The following is a 21,572-nucleotide window of genomic DNA, read 5'->3' as shown; positions in this document are numbered from 1 at the left end:
TATATATATATATAGTAATATAAGACTCTGTAGTAATTAATCTTACAATTACTCTTGCTTTGAATTTACCGAAAGTGACAGAATATTTGTCCAGAATTCATATTTTGACACAAATTAAAAACTTTCCATAATTTTCATTGATAGTTGAATTTAGTTAATTTGAATATGCTGTGAAAAACACCATAAGGAACAATAAGAAGGTTGTTTCTCAAGATTTAGGATGTACATTTAAAACGACATATTTTCGGAAGCGAAAGTGAGAATGGAAATTCAAATACATTCGAGACGCGAGTTGAGGCGAGTAGATCTCGATAACATCACTACAACGTGAACCTACCCTTCGCTCCGGAGACAATGCCCCATGCTAATCCTGCCTCTGTTACAATTTCATAAGGGGAAGAAACGTTTCGTGCGTCCGCCCTGAGGGACCGCACGCGTTCCAGGCGAGTTATAGTACGTGGCTAGAATAGACGGCCGAGAGGTTTAAAGCTCGCATATCCCACAAAGGGACGGTCGCCCGAAGAATACATGCGAAACGAGTTATACGTCCACCCTCTCCTGGCATTTTAAGAACGACCGACACAACGAGTCGATGTAATTAACGCGTATTTTTTAAGACAAAATTTATGATCTCGAGTGTTCGTGATGGTTTAAAATCGTACTCTTAGTGGATTTATTACTTGATAAATTTTATTACTCAAACATTCTGCACACAGAAAGATTTCGTTGAAATATTTAAAAATTTAGCTATAAATATACAGATATTAAAATAATTTTGTTGTATCATCAAATAATTACGTGCATGGACAGAATTTTTTCTTAGAATTTGAAAATATACAACATTGTATTTCGAAGAATTTTAATGTAAATCTCTCTCATTTATTAATAGAACTATAATAATAAAGTATAATATAAAATAAGTTTGATTTTTATGATTGAAGTGCATGATAAAAATTTTTAAATATTGTATTATATCTTCTTTATCTTAATCTTTAAAATATTGTAATGTACCACAACTACCACATTTTCAGAATAAATTTTAAAAGAAAATTCTCTCCGTATAGGAATCTCAAGTATGATGAGCAATGCAAAAAGTTATAAATGTTCTAGTAACTAGTTTTTTTGCGTGTATATTACATAATTATTTTAATGGTCCAACAAAATTTTTTTCAAATTTCTGTAGCTTTTTAGATATCTCACCAAACCGTCCTATCCGTGTAAATTTTAAATTACATTATATAAATTGCATTTCAGTTATGCAGTTTTAAAAAATAAATAAGATATTTGCTGCACGAGTAGTCCTTCATAGCGAAAGAAAGAATAACTTTTTCGAGTAAATTTATGCCGGGAAATACAGCAACGTTAACCGCTTTGCAGTTTTGAGCTATAACTGGAAAACCAGGTAATTCCGCTTCCACGGCATGCGCCCGTGCAATTTTTGTATCTTTCTCATCGTCTTGAGGACGTGCATCGAACGATAAGACTAGTCTCGCTCAGGCTCATCTATTTTTTTGCACATATTACATCTTCACCGAAGCTGTCAGGTTCGCGCAAAACGGAAGAGAAAGAGAGGCTGATTTGCAATGTTACGACAAGACGGAATCGTCTGATCGATCTCCGAACGATCGAATACGAGCGTATTGATCGAGCCATCGTAGAAAAGGAGTCGTCCATCGTTGATCGCGTAACGAATTCCGACATTGGATGCTTGGCCGAGACGAGCTCGGCCGCGCCGTGAATAAAGTATGTGGCAGTTCGATGGGAGAAGCAGGAAGCGATTGGAGGAAAAGCAGGAAGCATTCACGAGTGAAGGGTGCGCGAGAAAGATCGTAAATGGAGTAAAAGTCAAACGCGGAGCTCGCCGAGAAAATCGGAATCTATAAACCACCGCTACGTCCAATAAAGCAACGTCCAATCGGGAATGAGTGGGAATTCAACGTCTTGCCGACACGATCGCCTATACTCGAAACGATACCTATCTGATATCTATAGAGCTATTGCACGAAAATCGTCCGGCGGTGGAAGATTGATCAATGAATCAAGCATGAATTCCCTCGATGGTATTAAAGTATTAAGAAACCTATCATGAGATTTACACAGCTGTAAAATCATGAATGGAATGCGCCTCTGACGATACAGTCTTGATTGAAAGAATCCTGGATGTGTGGAAGGGACACTTGACATTCCAATGTGCACGTACACGCAGATACACGTGGCCGATACAAGCCAGCACGTGCTCGACGACACGTTCGCATACTAGCAAACAATTTCGTCGACATCTGAAATATAAACGGCCGCCCTTGCGTTTCGTCCTAAAATGATAGTATTAAATATGCATTTATCACCGGACCACTACGTGTATATACGTAACTTCCTTGCCGTGTCTTCCCCAGGAATGTCTATCCCTAACTCGTCGCGTCCGCCTTCTATCCAGCCCTCTCAACTAGGGACGGACGGGCATTTGCCCCCCTTGCGACGCGGATGCTTTATTGCGACGATGAATTCGGTATAAGACTGTAGCGAAATTTCACTTTAATAAGCTACCTTCATCCGCCAACAAATAGGAGGTTATGCAAGATTCGTAAGCAGGACTTTGCTGATAATCTTTTTAAATTTTTAAGAAATAAAAGTGATATATCTTTCTTCGTGATGTACAGAAAGACGCAAGGCAAAACATTTGTGAAATCAAACTTTCGATATAAATCGAAAATATATGAGATAATAGAAATTTTATTTATAACATTATTAGAGATGTTCTTAACTTAAATTGTATAAAGATTTTTTCTGCACGGTATTTTTATTGCCTAGTATTCTTTGATATTCTAAAGGCGTGAAGTTATATTTCTTCGTTTAAAGCTATCTAAAATTGATTATCGTGTATACGAGCGATTCTTGCAAAGTATATAAATAGTATATACACATTGTAGCGTTATCGACAAGCTGGCAAATTACATTATGCACCGATATATTTACAGGCTATATTGAAAGTGGTGTTAAGCGCGAGTATCTTTCAAGCTCCCGCTTCGCTTCGACGAGAAATTAATTACAAGGCTTTCTTGCGAGGCAACGTGTCCCTCCATCATATATTACTCGGAAACTCGCAAGCAGGTTACCGAATGGTCGCAATTTCTTCGGTGCCTCAGATGCGCCTTTATAAATCAGTTTCTCCTACAATCAAGCAGAAGTACACTTCCATAGAGGCATGGAACAACGCGAACAGCGAAATGAAAAATTTTCGAACTTCGCTTCGGACCTCTTGTTTCTCGATTTTTCAACTCGTCGCCGTATACACTTCCCATTTTCTTGATTTTTCCTATTCCCTTTTTGCTCTCGCGGCACCAACTTTGCGCGTACTAGAAATGAATTTGCCCTTGGGGCCAGCAGCAAAACTCCTTTCGCTTCGTAATACCCTTTCATCAGGTATTACGAAAAACTTCTGCCCGTAATTCATTTCTTCGTGTTCATTATACTAACCTGCATAGTTCTTTTCTCATTTTTAATATTTTAGCGAATTTTCGACAAATCAAGAAAAAGCCAAGGAGCAATGGGAATCACATACGTATCCTTTCCACATTTCGATATATCTTTTTTCCATCTACATTCGCAAAAATCAGGAGAGACAGAATTTTACGGGAAAGTGAAGACGACACGAGGTGAGAGAGACAAATGAAAGAACGAGAGACGCGAGAGAAACTACGTTCTGGGAGTGAAACGTGTCGGCGGTCTCTGTTCTTAGTCCACGTCTGAGGTGGAAAACCTTCTTCAGTCGTCGAGCAAACACCGAAATTGTAAACAGAGGATCCTCGACGGAGCTCACTACCAGACTCATCCCAGATGGTGTTCCTCAACGACGTTGGTAATTGCAGACTACGAAACTGCCCTATTACCCGACGAAGTGACTGTCAACAGCACTTCCTCTTCGATCTTCGTCGTCACCTTCGCAGCCACTGCTTCTCTACAAAGTTCAGTCCACGTTATCGCTTTTTCCGTTATTTAAAATTTGTTCATTATCGATCCGTTCAGATACCGAATTTTTATTTTATAAAACAAACTTATAGGGTACAATATATTTTAGAAATTATTGCTATAGATTAAAAATATATAAACAAAAATAACAAAATAATTATTTCATCAATTCGTTTTCATCGCTATATTGCATTATTTTCTTATACTATTTTATTTGTAATTGAAAATTCAAAAACTCATTTCGCTCTTAATCGCTATTAATTGTTTTATTTCTCTTGGCATTCCTTGTGTTTTTTATGTCGTTTTTTTTTTTTCGTTTTTGTTATGCGAATCAAAAGCTGTGCAAGAACGGTATAATACGCCTAGGTATATGGTTAGCAGTAAAAACAGGTAAGACAGTCGCACGAGAAAAAAGGCGTTGCACAGTTCAAGCGAAACTAGAGTGCCTTCTCTTGCGAATTTATGGTGAAAGTGTTTAAATAGCCATACAGACCCTCCATCGTCGCCCTTGTCGCCGCCGTCGTCGCTATCGCCGCCGTCGTCGTTGTAAAATACTTCGTCCCAGACTGCCATTAAAACACCCGTGAAAAAAAAAAGACGAACGAATACCGCGATACTCAAATACACTCTACAGCATAACGACGAGAATCGCGCGAACGATTCTAAATTGCTCAAAGGAACTTTACATTTGGATTTGACTCTTACGATGAATGCTCTTTTAAACTAATGAGGACGTTACTCACGCGGTTATAAAATCGCAGACTAAAATGAGTTCTCGTGAATTGTCCGTGATATAGGCATACATTGTTAAATTCGTAATATTAAATTATATCCAATTTGAGTTATCTTTAGTCATTTTTATAAGTCACCACTGCTTCTATTCAATATGTCGTTAATTTAACAAAAATAATGAAGTTAAATAATTTAATTTAAAAAATGTATTAAATTTTAGTTCATTATTTATTAAATGCGTTAATATAGTTGTTACGTTGAAACTAACCATTGAAAAGGATTGATTTACACTTTGATACATATGAAGTTAAAAATAACAAAATGTTCTTTAATTTAATTCAAGGGATTGGGCTACCATGTTCTTTTAATATCTAACTGTAAATACGTATTAAAATGACAAAATGTAAAAGAATATCAACGTTACAGAGTGATTGTGCGCGGTTTAACGGAGCATATTACACGCGTCTGCGCCACGGTGAATCTGATCGATAATTTCTTATCTCCGGACGGAAGCTACGTCCTTCGCGAACTTCCTGACGTGCTGGAACTTTAGTCGTTAAGGAATTCCTTCTAGTTCATTGACTTACCGTAATTGATATGAATAACCGAAAAGCTTTCTGTTGCCCTACAGAAGATCACTGATCGCTCAGTGAGACGAGCTGTCGACGCGCATTGCGAGAATTGAGAGCGAAGAATATCATCACGAAGGTAGATTATTTATCGCTCGATATTTGATCGATGACGACGCGACATCGGTATGCATTGGGGTTGACCCTCGAAAAACACCCTCTTTCGCAGTACAGATAGTACCGGTACTGCCGGGGTAAGAAGTAAATCACAAAAATGGAAATCCACGATATCGGATTGGAATCAATATTGAATGCAGATTGAATCCCAGGCTCTCTCACTCCTTCCCCCCTTCTTTCCCTTCGCACGTCGCCAACCGTGCGAGGCCGCGGCAGGACGAAAAGGTGCGGAGTGACGGCTTCCATTAGGAAAAAGTGACTTACGGCACCGATCGACAACGAAAGGCACTTTTCGTCCTGCTGAAATGTCAGGTCAGTTCGCGAAAATTTTATGCGTAACGAAGGTTACCACCTGACACGACTGCGAATCGAGAATGTAGACATCATTCGGCGTTAAAGGGACAATATGATGCCAACCAATCGTACATCATTTCTATATGAATTTATCACGAATGCATTTCACTCTTTGTACAACACTCACGTTTCGATCATACCATCGAGAGCTCTTCTTCGCAACCATTCTTAAAGCGTACAGCAGGTGAATAAAAGATTCGATAGGGAAAGAAAAATTTTGAAAAAGCATAAAGATTTTAGTAAATTATTTAATGCAAAAATAATAAGACGTATTAAATTTTTTCCCCTCGGCACACCGTGACAATATACGTGACGCGTGATCAGGAAAGCCTGAGGGGATCCCGTCTCCTAACGGTCCAATGCCCGGCATTACTATTTGATGAGATAAAAAGCGCCGTTGTGGCCTCGACTCGTGAATTTTTAAGAGAGCCTCGCAGGTACCGTTACGTTTCTTGAGTTTCCGAGGTTAGGGGGTGTCGATACCCCTGGGGATGCCACAGTAGTCTTCTGTCTTTAATATTTTAGCACGGTAAATTATACGATTCCACATCCCCCTCCTTGCATATGTTGATCTTTCACTTTCTCTGTCTCTTCTTCTGACGTTAATACTTTGATCCGCGTACATGTTTTTCTATTTAGCAGAAAGAATATACTATTTTATTATTTAAGTAGAAAGATAACGTCTCTAATATCACTTATTTCTAGATTAAAATCGTAACGTTTATATTAAAGTAAATTAGAAAATTAGTTTAGTGATTACTGATATCTCGAAATGAGTCATATTTAGGGATAATTACAACCTTGCGTGTCTTCAATGTTATGTTTATAATCGCTCGGCGCCAGTATTATTAGAAGCAGTAAGCTGAAAAGGAGAGAATCAACGGCGGCAAAGACTGAGGCATGCGAATGGTACAGTCTTCGTTTCAAGGAAGCTAATCATCTGCAAGCCGTTTCTGACATACTGCAGAAATGCATGCTCACGCACACACAGAAATTTTCAGTGTTCACAAATCGCGATGATGATTAAGCTCGAAACGTAATGAAGAAAGAAAAGGACGGGCAAACGAACGAACGAGAATATAAGAGCAGTGACAACCTTTGGACGCTTCTCTGTCGTAACACCGTCATCTTACCAAGAACTTAATCAATCCGACCCGAATACTGAAAATCTGAAGCCGTGTATTTCAGCGATTCGTAAGCCTTTCAATGGAGGAAGCGAATGAGAGAGGCCTCCGCGCATGAATATAAAGAATCAAGCGTCGAAATGATACGTAAACGTGCAGATGTCTTTTTCAAGAGACTATTCTTGAGATTTCTATTATTTGATTAATCGATTTATAAATTTTTTAATAAAAAATATCATATTTAGTAAAAAATTCCTACAAACATGCTTCTATATTTCGATGTAATAACGTAGAACGAATGCGTTGATGAAAGAAGATAACATCCTATCCGGAAATGATAGTAAAAAATCCGCAACAGTTCAGATTCTCGGAGTTTAAGACACACCGGCAGGCGAGAGATGATGGGAGATATTTCTGTTTAATAGTCGACGTATCACGCCGGTAATGGAAGTCGAGGCGTTTGCATGCCGGGAGGCACGCTCTGGTGCTATAAAGTTAATGGCGTCGTAGGCGGTGCGATAAAATGATGCATCGCGATTTGGCGACAGTATTATTGCCGAGCAGCTGCACCTACGTGTATTTCTCCTAGATCTCCTAGATCTCTAGCGCCCGAATTTATAATTCACGAAGGAACATGCGTACATGTTTTTTATTCCAACGATTCTTCGATGGGATTTTGCCTAAACTATAGAGGCTGAAGACATAAATCATTATACGATTTTGATGAAATGCCACATAAGAACAGGAGCACAGAGACTTGCATAACGCACAGGAAAGTGAATCAATTAAATCCTTCCTTTCCATGAAATAAGAGAATCTGATTGGTTAATTTTCTTATGTTTAATGCATTATGCAGAGATCTGTGCTTCCGCTTTAAGATCATTACTAACTACATACGTGACCGAACATAGTTGTATAATAATGCCAGTTAATGGCTGCATTCAGCAAAGAAATCTGATCAGTGAGCGCTCAGTGATTCTTCATTATAATTGGTTTCTACACTTAGATCCAGTGAAAAAGGCAAGAACCAATCGTATCAAAGAATCACTGATTGCTCACTGATCAGCTTTCTTTGCTAAACACTGCCATTATGTTTTAACAGGGAGTAGTCATCTTATTTTTTTTCTTTATATAAATGTCATCTGAAGTGTTTTTCCTAATTAAAATCGTTAATATATATTATTGATTGCTTTTTAATTTATTAGCGTTTAAAAGCATTATGAAAATATGGATTCAATTACAATTTTCTTGAAAAAAGTAAATAAAAAACCAAACAAATATTAAACAGAATAAGTTAACTTATTATGACAATATTTCTCAAAAATAAGATTAATTAATATAACGCTTTTTATTTTCGATGAAATTGCATGTTTAAAATTTCATAAAAAATATAGTTATTAAAAACCAAAGATTTGTTAAACAATATCTATACCAAACAATATTTTACAAATCCCATTTTTTTTTACATTTTTGGGGTGTAAAAAACACCCGGATTAATTCCCGGATTAATTAAAAGCGCAATTCACGTGTTTAAATCAAAATACTTTATATACGCGAGATTGGCTTTAAAAGTGGCATTACATTGTAATGTTAACGTATTCTACGAAAAAGCACGAGGCCAGAAAATTTTCTCTCTTTCTATCTCTCTATCTCTGTCGCAAAATTCTCCGACCATCTTTCGCTATTTCTCACCATCTTCGCGCTCCCATCTCCGTGCCAGGCTCACAGACGGATTGTAATGATTAGTATAACGAGGAGATCTGTAAAGGGGACTTACGAGTATAAGCGTGGATACCGGGAATTGCTCCGCTTTTAATTACCGCCAGCTGTGTAGACCATCTTAATGCACTGCGGTGCTTAACGAGTAATACATCGTTATCAACGCTGATGCGGACGACGAGGAAAGCTTGTAATTGATTTTAATGGTTTTCCGAAGTGGAAGTCATATTTGAGCCAATCCCGAATCTTCTGGAGCAACGGTGAGAGACAGCAGCCGGATCGAATACGGATCGATGGAGGCTCGCCCAATCAAAGGAAATAATACAGGCGCGAGTCAAATGGAATAAGACAGTTGCGAGTAATCCGTTATCACTGCTATGCTGCTTATATGCTATTATTTCGTGTAGCATACACGCTCATCGAAAACTTTGAGTCGAAGTTACCGCAGTGATAAGTGCGCTTATTTGCGCAGAACTAGACGCGACGCTGTTTGTAAGTGGATTATGCTTATAATAGAGCATTCCAAGTCCGTTCTGAATATTGCGATCATATATATCATATGCTGAGGTAAATCATGTTCATATCCACTTCAACCGCGTCGCCTGGATTCTCGCCAACGTACATCCTATTCGACAAATTGTGCATAGGATGTGACTTGCGGAGTTCAGCGAGTTGTATGTAGAAACAATATTGTATATTTATCTGCTCCGCAATGCGGGGATTTCAGTGCGTTACGATTGGCAAGGACTATTATTGAGTTCATTCACTTTAGAGTACAAAATTGCAAACGGACGCTACATACGACTGATACGTTCTCGGTTTACTATCACGATGCATCACTCGGAGAATTTCTCGAGAGCGGAGATGAATCACAGACTCTGATTGTGCCCTGTGGAAATTGCTATGATTTAATGTCCTATGTTGTCTACTCTTGTCCGTGACCATTCGTCCAACGCTCGTTGCAATGTGGAACGATTCTTTCGGTAATTTATTGGTCGTAGATCAACGTCGGGGAACGCTGTTTTGGCTCACCCTTACATTCGGCCGGGACAATGTCGAACATCGACTCCGTTTCTGGCTGTGACATTCCCGTGGAACGGCACGCGGCGTCCGCAGGAGATCGATCGTTAGGTCTACGTTTCGGACGATTGACCTTGCAAGTGAACCACTTCCTACACCGTGATCGTATTCTATTGACATATACATAGAGCGCATAGGAAGAGCATTGTTGCGCAGCCTGATTACAAGTACATTCTTGCACTATTCTTGAATATTTTCACGTAAGGACACATTCCAGGATGATGTAGACAACCTTGCTATTATGAAACAGAATATATCCAGAGCAACTGTAGATTCATTTTAAAATAAAGAAAGGAGGGAAAAAAAGAGAGAAGGGGGGGAAGAGTTTCATCAGCTTTTCCCGCATGAAAATTTTCTCTTTGTAAATCTCTTGAATATTGACCTTATTCTGATGTATTTCTAGCGTCTTTCTAGCCGTGTTAGCAGCTGAGAGGCTACTGCGACAGTGGCGTAATACAAGACAAAATATGAAGTATGCACTTGTAACACTTCTTGTAAGGTCGAGCAGGTCGAGCATCCGTAAGAAAGCACTTACAAAAAGGAATCCTGCAGATTTCCCTCAAAAAATGAATAATTATGAGGTCGCTTTCGAAATAGAATTCTCTTTATTCTTTCAATATGAAATATTCGAATTTTTTGAAGGATTTATATCTTCGAAGACTTTATAACAAATGTTATATACACATGCGTGCAATAACTCTCCCAAGTTTTCCAATAAATTTTGCTTTAATTTACAAGAGAATGTGATATAATTTATGTTTTTTCTTTGTTGCAGAGAGACGCTCTGAATCTGGAACCGAGCAATGTGGCAAATTGCGTGTCCAAAGGCAAATCAGAGGTAGGTTTCTTTCTTACAGTTCGGTTTGCGTTCTTTTTCTCAATGCGCGTTGTCTTTGAGAAGAATTTTAATTCCGGTATCGGTAAACTGGCCTGAATGCGTCCTGAAACAGAAAGGCCAAAGAATTGTGATTGCAAAAAAGACATAAAACATAACATCGAGAAGAAAAAAGTCATAAACAGCCGACATGGAGTAAAATAAAAAGAGCCAGTTTCTTTGAAGGCGCGCGAAATGAAAGATGCAAGTTTACTTTTTAATAGATACTGCGGTGTTATTCCATATTCGAGAGAGAATGTATCTCATTTGTATCTTTAATGCAAAGGGATCTTATCGTAGCATTCTTCTTTCCGAATAATCTACACCAACTTCTACTGCACTGCATTTTAAATTCTGAATTATACAAGTATATTAAAGTTCTGTTAGCTAATCTCTATCTCTTTCTTTATTTCATCTACTTTCTACTAATCAGTTACATTTTAATCTTAGTATATAAATCTTAGTATATAAATATTGTAACGTAAAGAAGAATCGTACGTGTGATTGAGTTTTCCCAATTACCGTATCGTTACCAAAAATTAAAGTCTGGAACTCTGATTTTTTTTAACGCGCATCTATTTTTATTCATATCCCGAAATCGTGGTACTACAGCGATAAAACGAGCACAATTGCGTTCTGTTCCATAGACACGCGTGCTCGCGCGCGCTTATCACAGCTTCATTCGTATGCACCGTGTACGCATCGTCGTCGAGGTGTAAGGTCCACGCAAATATTCCCTACGTGACGACAAAGCCAATTCATTTCCCGTACACCGATTCGCCGCGAAATACGCGCACGACGTGATCGACCGCGACGACTCCATTGCGCACGCGACGCGATCTTTCGCTTTCCCAGAGTTCGAAGGGAACGTGGCTGCATATTGAACTCATTTACGAACATTATGCACTATGTCTGCAACGGTTTTCTTATCGCCAATACACGTCACACTACTGAATTTAATTTTTCCGATTTTTCTTTTTCCAGCATTTCGACTGCCGAAATCATATAAGAGTGATACAGCCGATGGGAGACGGCAATCGCCTTTACATGTGCGGTACGAATGCACATTCACCTAAGGATTGGGTGATTTATGTAAGTTTTCATGTTACTTTCAATAGAGAAAATATAAAACACATATATGGAAAGGACAACTTTGAAGTACTAATAAAAATTTTTTTTAGCAAGATAAAGATTTGAAAATAATTTTGTTGGCTCACATCGAAATAATTACGCAGGAATCTCAAGCATGAAGAGCAATGCTGTAAAAAGTTTTGACATTCTAGCAACCAGTTTGAGCGTTCTGGAATAATATATAATTTTTTGATGATCGAACAAAATTATTTTTCAGATCTATTAGCTATATTTTTAAATATTTCAGCAAAACTTTTCTTTCTATGTGTAAATGTGAATTTAAGATTGTATGAATTATTACATATCTTATGTAAATGTAACCTTTAAGCAGGTAAAGATATAAATAGACGACTAAGATAGTCTATCTTTACATATCAATCACTAAATGTCATAATACCTTAATAATATCTTAAACTTCTCAGTTATAATATGAGGAATTATTTTTATTTTCTCAATAGTATTGTAGGATATTAAATACTACAATTGTTTTCTCACATCATTCAATTCTCTTTTCCTTTTATACCTTACAAATGCAATGTATACTAAATAAATTCGTTAAATTTGATTTTGTAATACGCGACAGTTTGCGATTGGATTGTGAAATTGTTAAAAACGACAATTGGTCTGGCAAAGAGCTAAAAAAATATATGTATACGTTTAAACGTTTGCTGTCATTTGTTTATTGAAAATTGAAAATGCGAAACGATGTTAAATACATCCGCAACTTCCCTTGAATGTATTACGGATTCAGCGTGATACGTGTAACGCACACCAATTTGTGTTGCTTTACGCTTAATTTAATTAATTAATAACAGAACGCGAGGAGGCATCTGAAAATAATATCGTTAATTAATTTTCGCGTTACGAATAAATTTCACCGCCACTCACGCATTCCTCGGTACATTTTAATTTAATTCCCGTCGAAATATTTAAAGCCATATAATGAATAATGCTGCTATTAATGGAAATTTACATGCATTATCGCAATAGTATAAATCCGCATGATGTGATTTGCAAAATCGTATACAGTGCATCAAAGCATCCGGGTAGATGAATGAATCTTACGTTTAAGTATCCGTATAACAACAAAAGATACAACAGTTTCGCTTTGTTAAACATTATGAATCCCGGGTGTGCCGTAACATCTCGCGTAATAACATCCAGCTCCTTACTTAAGTTACTGCTAGAGATTGTAACTACTAAATAAAGTTAAATTACAAGATGTTCGGTATTAAATTTTATAAATGTGTGTGTGTGTGTGTGTGTGTGTGTGTGTGTGTGTGTGCGCGCGTGTGTGGGCGTGCGTGTGTGTGTGTGTGTGTGTGTGTGTGTGTGCGTGTGTGTGTGTGTGTGTGTAGAGGAAAGGCCCCTATTATAAGATACCGAGTTTATTTTGGATAAATGCTAGAAGTCTAAAAAGAATTTGAAAAAATAATAATAATTTTGAAGAGAATTTAATAAGCTTTAAGATAATGCATGTTACATAAAATTTAATTCAAATTTTTTTTTGGAAATTAAAGAAATATAAAAAATGAGCAAATCGTAAATTCAAAAAATTGTGCTCCTAATATGAGATGTCCCGAGAAATCGATAGTAAAACAAAGTATAATATATCAGTATTGCGACTAGAAAACTTTATTTAATGTTTCTAAAATACAAACAAACACAGTCAGCGTACGCAAAAAAATGAGCATGCAATAGATTATACAGAACTCGTTCTCAGTTAGTTGGAATCAAGCATCGTAGATATAGGCACTCGACATTCATTCCGGTTGTCTTTTTTATTGTACAATAATATTTATACTTTAGCAACGATTTTCATTACAACATAAGAGCATGGATTATTTTACATTAGAAATATTCTGAATATCTCATATTATATTATGATTTCCACGCCTTGTGGTTTTACGATCATCAAATCTAATTTCTGTAATTAAACAATTCAACATATCCCGTATTTTTCTATTAGTACGACTTTACTGTATCACTACATGAAGAATTTATTGCCAAATAATTTATTTATAAAAAAAATTTATTTATTAAATAATAAACAAGATTTAAATGTTCATCTCAATGAAACTTGAAGAGATCCAAATTCTAAAATCTTGTTTCTATGACTAAAGGCATGATCTAATAATGAATTTTCTACTAAATAGTTTTTAAGATATAAATTCATGGAACCAATAGATAGCATTTATTAATTTAGTAGAAACGCCACTATCTGATATTAGGCGCTTATCTCATAATAGGGGACTTTCCTCTATATATATTAAAATATCATAAATTTATTAAACAACATGCTTTAAAATTATTTCTTTTGTTATTTTTTTTATCTACGAATTTATTAATCAGCTTGAAATTGATATTTTTTTAAAATGGAACCTTTAAGTGAATAGATGAGATGGCTATAGCATTCCAGATATAATTTCCTTTAAAATCTCGTTTTGAAAAAGAAAAATGAAAAGCACTGCCTAGGGTCCAAAAGTCTTAAAATCTTTATATTTTTACATTTTGTTATCTTATAAAAGTATAATAATATAAATTAAAAGTAAAAAACTAGTAAAAAAAATTATAAAGTTATAATCTTTTTAGGAGTATTATGAGCATTCTATCTATCAATTTGCGTTTTAAATCATCTATTTATTTAAAGGTTAATCAAGTTGGTTTTATAATTTTATTACCTTCTGTAAGATTTGTGCCTTTTAACTCACCCCTTTTGTTTCTATAACATCTTATCATCTGTGCCTATCTGACCATGTCCCCCAAATAATGTTCTTTCCAGAGCAATCTGACTCACTTACCGCGCCACGAGTTTGTCCCGGGAGTAGGAATGGGTATCGCGAAGTGTCCTTATGACCCTGCGGACAATTCGACGGCAGTCTGGGTCGAGAAGGGCAATCCCGGAGACCTGCCAGCTCTTTATTCCGGCACGAACGCTGAGTTCACCAAAGCCGATACTGTAATCTTCCGCACGGATCTCTACAATCTGACTACCGGTCGTAAGACGTATAGCTTCAAGAGGACACTCAAGTACGACTCCAAATGGCTCGATAGTGAGTACTCTTTTTACAAACGATATCATTAGCCAAGAGCTTATAATAATTAAACTTAATAGAATATCCATATTCTTTTATTGAATCGAAAATTATATTCAATGATTTTATAATATTTGACGTATTCGAATCTTTGATGTGATAGTATCTTTTGGAAGCATATTTTCTATAATTACGTTTCTTTTACGTATAGACATCGATCAGTATCGTCCATCATTATCAAATATACTTAAATCTCCGCACTTCATAGAGAAACCTTTACTGGAAGATAATTACGGCGTGTCGAGGGAACAATGAAATTTCCATTAGGCTTAGAGCGCATAGTATTAATAGAAAGAAGGGGTCGTTCTTGATCGGCTAAAAACCGAAGCAGGTCTTCCTAAAGAAACCATGCAGGAAGGGTGTGCTGCTTAGGAAATAGACAGGGAGCTTTGAAGTAGAACCTCGTCAGCCGGGAACACGCTTCGGGTTCAAATGGATGCGAATAAACTGCCCCGCCTATTTTCCAAGGGTACTACTGCCTTCCTCGCTGACGAGGAGGTTCTCGCGAAGAAAAGGGGAACGACGGCAGGGGTGGGTTAGAAGTGGAATTATAGGAGTTTGGAGGGCGATGTTCGGCGCTAGGTTCGCTATCGGACCGGTTAGAGAGAGTGCCGGATCTTTCTCTCTTTCTCTACAAACGGGGTAATAAAATAACACCCCGACGCGATCTTCCTCATCCTAAATGCTGCGTTCTCGACGAAAGTACCCTCTCCTTTTTCGAGAAAAAGGAGAGAAAGCGAGCCGACTGAAGAAGTTAAAGTTTTCTCGTCCGTCCGCCGGAAACCGCTCTCTCCCGCTTTACCTCGTCCCGCGTAGTTCGGAAGCCTGAGCTTTAATCAGTTTTACCGGCTCTCTGATTCGTCGGCCGGGATTATTGCGATCCTCTCGATTTTTCGTTATCGGAACGCGGAACGTGAGAGGCGCGGCAAAAGCGGCCCGGCAAGGAAATTGGAAAATGTAGATTAGGACGTGCGTCGAATATAGACACACAATCCGACATGGAATTTAATAGCGTAACTCGCGGGAGGTAGGGGTGTAGAGCGCGCTGATTTGCGATGATCAAGTGTAAATAGAATCCGATTCGTTAGGTTCGTCGGTCGTGACGGGACACGAGGAATACGTCGAAATTTTAGTTATACGAAATTTAGTTATACGATCGTTTAATATCGAAATCCTTTGACTGTCTACATTTTGAAATGATTGTCAAGAAAGTCTTGTTCCACAAATAGTTTACATTTCCCATTGAATATTAGTCGTTCGTTAGTTCATCAAGTCAAATGCAAACGAAATATCTATGTAAGTTCTTGTTAAATAAATATTTTTTATTTATTAATTATTATAAAAATTACTTTTTTTTTTGGTTGGCGAGAAAATAAGTTGTCCGGATAAAAATTAATTTTAACTTTCCAAAAATTAATTTTAACAATCCTTTTGCGGCGAGCGTTCATGCGCGACATATCGGACCGTAATAATGGCGCAAGAAGGTTAGGTGGCTGCTTTGTATTTCTCGAGGGGGCTGCTTCCGCTTTTCCTCACCCTGTCGAAGCGTGCCACCACTCGAGCCCACTCCTTCAACCTTCGTCACAAGAAAGGAAGGTCGCGGTATCGAAGCGGCAAAAGCCGGAGGGAATGGTTGGACGACTCTGTCCCACTTTGTATCCTTCGCGCCCTCCCGCGGGATGCATGATTAGCTATTTGTTTCGTCGTTTAATTTCGAACCGGCAGCCCTTTCGCTATTCTCTCTCTCTCTCTCTCTCTCCCCCCCTCCCTCTCTCTCTCTCTCTCTCTCTTTTTCCTTGCCTCTCTTTCTCTGTCTATTCCTCCGCCTCCTCAAGCTGCCACCTCCATTTAGACCCTACAAGCAAGACTACTGAGCGCCATCAAGGACCATTCTCCGCATCGAGTTTGTCTATTAACAGAGGCGTTGATTAAAAGCAGACAAGAGTCCCGGAAGAGACGGATGGGCTCCACGCGCGCTTCTCGTATAATCTTCGCGACTCTCGACCCTTCCTCCTCATCGACTTTCCTTCTTCGCTCATAGTCTCTCTTTCTCGCTTCTTCGGTTTACTTGGCGGCAAGACGCAATGAAGACTGATGCGGTTCGTGGTGCGAGGTCATGATAAGGAAAGCCGGCTCCGGGAGGGTAAATCGCAGACGGAAAGAGAGACGAAGAAAAATAGGGAGTAAAACGCAGTGGACTTAACAAGCTTTGAATAACTAGCTGACGAGCGTTTACTTTCACGGATCCTTGCGCGTGCGGAATGTTGCTGGAACATTAACCGTTCTTCCTTTCGAATATCCGTTGCATTTAAAATGTGAAAGTACATCGCTTTGTCGCGATGTAATGAGACGCTCTTTTTTAAGTATAAGCGAACACTTTCAGTGTTCGCGAACTCCGTCGTATGTTACTCGTCAACAATGTCGGGGTACACAATCAAAAGTCATCTTGCTACGAGATGCTTCCACGTCTCCTCTTCGTAAATTATTTCTCTCTTCGCTCGTCTTTGTCTATCTACACGGGCTTGTACCGCCCCAATATATCAAACTTCCGCCGTCGAAGCGTCAGACAATCGATTTAATCGCTGAACCGTGAGAGAGATTGCGGCGGCCTCCAGCCGAGCGCCGTCACATCATAATGTAAAATCGACAAGAAAGGCCCGGCTCGATTCTGGCGACGTTGACGCGATTCAAACGTGGAAAAATTCGATTTTCTTCGCCATTTTCTCGCGTCACCCAACTCCAACTTTATCGTTGTGTAGAATAAATCAGTTTCCTCGGTACAACAAGCAATTACACCAAGATTAAACCGCAACGCTTGCATCGAGCTACGAATAACGCAAATATTTGCGATTTATGCCATGACACATATCGGACCTGAATCTAGTTCGTAGCCAAACCACAGATACACGAAAATCGTTGATCGAAAACAGGTTGAAGTTGATTTGTAGTAAATTATTTCCAACTAGATATATTTGTGTGTTAATTACATGTAATATTTCTTAACCGATATCTCGAAAACACTCCCCAGCTACGGACTCACTAAATCGTTGAAAAATTAATTGTTAGATATTAAAGGAACAAATAGTAACTCAGTTTCTCGAGTTAAATAATATTTTGTTATTTTTAATTTCCTGATATGCCAAAATGTAAATCAATCCATTTCTGTCGCTTTTAAAATAAAGAATCGAGTTTTAAAAACAATCCATATTACATATAACATTTAAATAATAAGTTAAATTTAATTTGAATTTAATATATTTCTTGAGTTAAATTGTTTTAATTAAATTAACAACATATTGAATAGGAACAATAACAACTTTTAGACATTAGAAATAATTTTATAAATAATTAAAATTCAATTAGGTAGGTATAATTTGACAATACGAATTTAACAATGTTATTTCTTCGCGTAATTTATCCAAAAATAATAATAAATTCTTATAATTCTACTATGCGAAATTCAATAAAGCCACTTTAATGGCACTTCTTACGCTGTGTAGTTTTTCAAGCTGGATGTTGATGAATTGCGATTTAATTTTAGTTATTTATATATTTGACGAAATGAATTTCGTCGAAAAAAATTTATTATAAATTAATTTACCAAATAACACGAGATTGCAAAATCATTTTTTCACTGAATTCAGATTATTTTCCATGAAATGTTTTCAAAGGACGCAATTAAAGTGCATTATTTCTAAGCTCTGCTATATAATTTCGTTTTTTTACTCTATCTTCCCTTCGCTTGTTCTTGAAACAGGCACAAAATAATACCATTGCCTACGAACTGCCTGCAGTTAAACGGAATTCGGAGGAGATTATTGTCCGCGTTTGAACGGAGCTGGAACAGTCCCGGCGATGAAAGTTTTTACGCATAGAACGAGCAAGGACATCTTCTCGTGTACCACCCGCGGCGAATACTCGATTCGCGATTATTATTGTGCGCGCTTATTGCGGAGAATCTACGCGAATTATCTGCTCTAGATGCAGTTATTTTGCTGTAGAATGAGGTAGACGCGCTAACGGCTAGATTACGCGACCATATAAACTCGCCAGAATATTCTGGTTGAACAGTTTTGCAACTGCGAAATATCGTCTCAGCGAGGAAACGTACATAGAATTGCAAGGAACAGATTTCAAAGCGCTCGAAAATATCAGAGGATTAATGCTCAGATAATATCACGCCTCTTTATCTCTCTTTGTAGAACCGAACTTTGTGGGCTCGTTCGACATTGGCAGCCACGTGTTCTTCTTTTTCCGCGAGACCGCGGTCGAATACATAAACTGCGGTAAAAGTGTGTATTCCCGCGTGGCGAGAGTTTGCAAGAGGGACACTGGCGGTAAAAATATACTTTCGCAGAATTGGGCCACATACCTCAAGGCCAGATTGAATTGCTCGATACCCGGCGAATTCCCGTTTTATTTCAACGAAATACGTGAGTATCGACATATATGTTGTATAATATGATACCTATATTTTTGCTTTGTATGACATATTTTTTATAGTATAAATTACACTTTCCTTTCTATGTTTTTACACACTTAGAATTTAGTGCTTTTAACCCTCCGCCGGCAATGAACATGAATTTTAATTCTTCCGTCAGCACAATAGGAGATTTTTGAAAAACAGAGCAAATTTTTTATTGTTCCGGATTATCTAAAAATTCTGATATATTAGAATTCGGACTGCATTTTTGTTTTTTTACAGATTTAAATTTATCTATCAAAATTCACAATCAAAAATATTGATGATAAAAATCCCAATTTTTTCCCGGCAGAGAATTAAAGATATTTATAATTATTTTTCTCTTATATAAAAAATGTTATGATAAAAATGTCTAATCGAAATGATATCTGATATTACAAAATCTTTATTTTTATTATGTTCACATTCTGACACATATATTTTGGCGACATATAATTATATTAATGCATTCTTGCTCAGAGAGTATTTATAAGGTGCCGGGTGACGATACGCATTTCTATGGTACCTTTACCACATCGACGAACGGGTTAATGGGTTCTGCGATATGTTCCTTCCACATTGACGCCATCCAAGAGGCTTTCCGAGGAAAGTTCAAAGAACAAGCAACTAGCAGTAGCGCGTGGCTACCAGTCTTGTCCAACAAGGTTCCGGAACCGCGCCCGGGCCAATGTGTTAACGACACAGAGACGTTGCCGGACACCGTCCTGAATTTCATAAGATCCCATCCACTGATGGACTCCGCGATTTCACATGAAAACGAGAAACCGGTCTTCTACAAGCGGGACGTCATGCTCACGCGATTAGTCGTCGATAAGCTGCGCATCGACTTCGTGGGCATCGATTTGGATTATACCGTCTACTACGCTGGCTCTAGTAAGCAAACTATCGAATATCTGTCAAGATGAATAGAAACGCGATAACTTATTGTTCTCTGATAACTTATTGTTCTCCGATAAAAATGCGTGAGCACGTGTCTCTTATCGCATGTTATAGGTGATGGCCGCGTTCACAAGGTTGTACAGTGGATCGACAGTAATGGCGAATCTCAATCGATCTTGTTGGATGTTTTCGATGTCACGCCTGGCGAGCCGATACAGGCGATGGAGATCTCGAAAGAACATAAGGCTCTCTACGTGGCATCGGATCATCGGATAAAGCAGATCGATCTGGTAATGTGCACTCGACGATACGACAACTGCTTGCGGTGCGTCCATGATCCTTACTGTGGATGGGATAAAGACTCAAACACGTGTAAACCTTACGAACCAGGGTAAGTGCTCATCGCATTCTCCGTAAACATGATCGTAAAATAAATTGCGAGTACACACGCGGAGTGCAATTTATAATCTTTAATTTTACGCAAGATGCACACGTATTATAAAAAAAAAAGAATAAAACACATTCAATTTTCGTCATAATTTGCTCGTTTGATTACGGTACGCAGATTTCGGAGCAGAAATATTCGCGCCGATTTTACGCATCGTATATTTCAGTTACCGCAGATTCATTTCCGTCCGGTGAAATGAAATACTTTTACAAAAATAAAAAAATAAAATAAAATAAAGGAAAAAAGAAAATTGCAGCTGACGAATCAAAATTCAATTTCGAAATATTTCGGAATAAAATCAACGGCAACGTGAGTGTTCGAGATTACATGCTCGCGACAGAATTATTGCGTGTATAATCGTGACTTCTAATTAATTTTTTTCACGCAGTCTTCTTCAAGACGTGTCGAACACCACGGCAGACGTTTGCGACAGCAGCGTCGGCAAACGGAAACTAGTTGTCACATGGGGCCAGTCGGTGCATCTGGGTTGCTTCGTGAAGATGCCGGAGGTCCTGGCGAACCAAGAAGTGCGGTGGTACCATTACAGCAAAGAGAAGGGAAGGTATCAGATCGCGTACAAGTATGGTGCCGGCGGCGACAAATTCATCGAGACCTCGGAGAAGGGTCTGGTAATCGTCGGCGTGAACGAGCAGGACGCCGGCAGATACGACTGTTGGCTCGGCGGTGCTCTCCTGTGTTCGTACAACATTACTGTGGACGCGCACAGATGTTCGGCGCCTGCCAAGTCCAACGACTACCAGAAGATTTATTCCGACTGGTGTCACGAGTTCGAGAAGTACAAGTCGGCGATGAAGAGCTGGGAAAGGAAGCAAGCGGTAAGTCGATTCATCTTACTCCTCCTCGGATCAGTTGGTATAATGTCGATAGATATTATTTCTTCAGCGAGAGCGAAATGACGTTGCCGTATATCTCAGATATTC

The 21,572-nt window shown here is 38.3% G+C and overlaps 1 protein-coding gene across 2 annotated transcripts in view; it reads left to right on the top strand.

The window, feature by feature from the left end:
- LOC108691606 (semaphorin-2A) overlaps positions 1 to 21,572 on the top strand; it is a 167,625-nt gene that overhangs the window by 142,649 nt on the left and 3,404 nt on the right. For both annotated transcript variants that reach the window (XM_018199440.1, XM_018199439.1), the window contains exons 4-10: positions 10,497 to 10,559; positions 11,580 to 11,687; positions 14,509 to 14,779; positions 19,024 to 19,254; positions 19,764 to 20,177; positions 20,298 to 20,574; positions 21,020 to 21,467. In XM_018199440.1, the coding sequence (XP_018054929.1) occupies positions 10,497 to 10,559; positions 11,580 to 11,687; positions 14,509 to 14,779; positions 19,024 to 19,254; positions 19,764 to 20,177; positions 20,298 to 20,574; positions 21,020 to 21,467 (1,812 nt within the window). The remainder of the gene's footprint in view (positions 1 to 10,496; positions 10,560 to 11,579; positions 11,688 to 14,508; positions 14,780 to 19,023; positions 19,255 to 19,763; positions 20,178 to 20,297; positions 20,575 to 21,019; positions 21,468 to 21,572) is intronic.

This window comes from Atta colombica, unplaced genomic scaffold (assembly GCF_001594045.1).
Source record: "Atta colombica isolate Treedump-2 unplaced genomic scaffold, Acol1.0 scaffold47, whole genome shotgun sequence".
Taxonomy (NCBI): Eukaryota; Metazoa; Arthropoda; class Insecta; order Hymenoptera; family Formicidae; genus Atta; species Atta colombica.
The sequence above is the reverse complement of the archived record's forward strand: the minus strand, read 5'-3'. Positions and strand labels throughout refer to the sequence as shown.